Source organism: Choloepus didactylus, chromosome 1 (assembly GCF_015220235.1).
Source record: "Choloepus didactylus isolate mChoDid1 chromosome 1, mChoDid1.pri, whole genome shotgun sequence".
Lineage (NCBI taxonomy): Eukaryota > Metazoa > Chordata > Mammalia > Pilosa > Megalonychidae > Choloepus > Choloepus didactylus.
The window spans coordinates 74,730,187-74,732,540 of record NC_051307.1 but is presented as its reverse complement, the minus strand read 5'-3'; the positions used below and the strand labels follow the sequence as shown (position 1 = coordinate 74,732,540).

General features: G+C 36.4%; 1 protein-coding gene across 2 annotated transcripts; it reads left to right on the top strand.

The window, feature by feature from the left end:
• Nucleotides 1-1,361: 1,361 nt before the first annotated feature.
• Nucleotides 1,362-1,961, top strand: LOC119535623 (ribulose-phosphate 3-epimerase-like). Of its 2 annotated transcripts, XM_037837989.1 has the most exons (2): nucleotides 1,362-1,835; nucleotides 1,923-1,961. In XM_037837989.1, exons 1-2 carry the CDS (start codon nucleotides 1,362-1,364, stop codon nucleotides 1,959-1,961), a joined length of 513 nt encoding a protein of 170 aa, XP_037693917.1. The 2 variants fall into 2 exon arrangements, with proteins under 2 accessions (XP_037693917.1, XP_037693977.1); XM_037838049.1 differs by lacking the exon at nucleotides 1,923-1,961 and having other exon boundaries at nucleotides 1,362-1,844.
• Nucleotides 1,962-2,354: the final 393 nt, after the last annotated feature.

Here is a 2,354-nt window from a genome sequence, read left to right as displayed (position 1 = left end):
TTTCATATTTTTCTACCTCCTTGTCTTTTGTGTTTCATTTTAATTTCTCCGTATGTATCTTCCAGTTCACTAATTCTTAATTCACTTGTGTGTCAGTTGCTATTTAACTCATCCTTCTAGTTTATTATATATAGTTATTTTTTAAAGTATATGGTTCATTCTACATTCTGCCTGATAATTTTTAATAGGCTTATATTTCTTACACATTTTTGTGATTTTGGATTACTTTTTGCATTTGATGTATCTGAAGACTGCACTGATTATTTGTTGTACCCCCTTTCTCTCACTTTAACCTATTTCTTATGTGTTTGATGATATTTAGTTGAAAGCCCATCTTGAGCAAAACTTAGTATGGGAAATCCTGAAAGCCTAAACTGGAGAGTCTCTACTTTAGAGAGGATTTTCTTTGTTTTGTTGGATGCCAGAAGGTACTACCAACTGGGAACCATTGACTACATTAGAAATCTAAGGTTTTGTTTCCCTCACTATGCTGTGGTCCCTACCCTACATAACTCAAATTGGATGAAATTGGCTTTTTGCACTTGGAAATCCTGATTTTCACACTTTCTTATGATTCACAACTCCTACTTTAATTTCAACTCACACCACTTTTCATGCCCTCCACCCCAACTTCTCCTTACTTATATGTTATCCCACAGATGTGTTAAAACAGTGATTTTTAAAGGTTTATCTAGTATCTAGATTTATTGTAGTGCTAAAGCCATTTACATTATCTAGACCTCCATACTGCCAGAGGCAAAAATCCCATATTTCATAAAGCTAAATAAATTTAAATAGTACTTATTTTAATTATTTAATTGCTAGTATTTCTTAGGGAAATTCATCAGCATTTATCAATCTTTATTCAAATCCTCGATAAATAATGATTTGATAATGTTACACTTTAGATTTCCTTACCCTCATTTTAAATTTTTTTTTATTCTTGATTTCGTTTACAGGACAAATTGATCTTTAATTCTTCATTTCTTTTTTTAACATTTTTATTGTGAAATATAATATGAATACAAAAAAAGTGATAACTTTCAAAGTATGATTTAACAAATAGTTATAGAACAAATTTCAAAGAATGTTATGGATTGTATTTCCACTACTTCAGTTATTTCCTTCCAGCTGCTCTAATATCATAGACACTAATGTTTCAAGATTCAGTATTCGTAATCCTTTGTTAAATCCTATCTTGCCTATTGTTATTGCTCCCACTGGTTTGCTCGCTATCTCAATTTTCAGGGATATCTGGGCAGTGACCACCCTAATTTGTTGAAAAGGAGTGTCAAATTGTAGTGACACCTTAGTCTTGCTGGGGGTCTTATGGGGTTACTTGGCTCCTGGGAACCAGCAACATGCAATCCGGCTACAAGATTGGTCCATCTTTCCTCAACAGCAATGCCAACTTACGGGCAGAGTGCCTCTGGGTGCTGGACTCTAGGGCTGATTATCTGCACCTGGATGTAATGGACAGGCATTTTGCTCCCAACATCACCTTTGGTCACCCTGTGGTAGAAAGCCTCCAAAAGCAGCTAGGCCAGGGCCCTTTGTATGACATACACATGATGGTGTCCAGGCCAGAACAATGGGTAAAGCCAATGGCTGTAGCAGGAGCCAACCAATATACCTTTCATCCTGAGGCTACTGAGAACCCAGGAGCTTTGATCAAAGACATTCAGGAAAATGGGATGAAGGTTGGCCTGGCCATCAAACCAGGAACTACAGTTGAGTATTTGGCACCATGGGCTAATCGGATAGACACGGCCTTGGTTATGACAGTGCAACCTGGATTTGGAGGGAAGAAATTCATGGAAGATATGATGCCAAAGGTTCACTGATTGAGGTCCAGGTTCCCATCTTTGGACATAGAGGTCGATGGTGGAGTAGGTCCTGACACTGTCCATAAATGTGCAGAGTCAGGAGCTATCATGGCTGTGTCTGCAGTGCCATTATGAGGAGTGAAGACCCCAGATCTGTGATCAACCTGTTGAGAAATGTTTGCTCAGAAGCTGCTCAGAAACGTTCTTTTTATTGATGAAACCTCAAAGAGTCCAGTGTTTCTGTTCATGAAATCTCCTTTTTACTGGAAAACTAGGTTGTCTACCAAATTATGTTGCAATTGAAGTTGTGCTGCTTTTCTGAGAAATTATTCATTCCACTGACTAAAATCTATTGTGCAGAATGTTCTAAGAGGTTATAAATTGATGTGTATATTATAACTACATTTTTAATGAAGGAATTTAAAGATTAGCATGGTAAGTACCATTTTTACTGGGAGACTTGATTTTTATAAAGAGTAAAAGTATGGCTGTATTATTAATGTTTTAAATAAAATTGTGTCTAAAAAA

Coding starts and splice junctions, on each gene's coding strand:
- LOC119535623 (XM_037837989.1), top strand. CDS start 1,362: ATGCAATCCGGCTACAAGATTGGTCCATCTTTCCTCAACAGCAATGCC. Junction 1,836..1,922: donor TGGAAGATATGATGCCAAAG/GTTCACTGATTG, acceptor AAATGTGCAGAG/TCAGGAGCTATCATGGCTGT.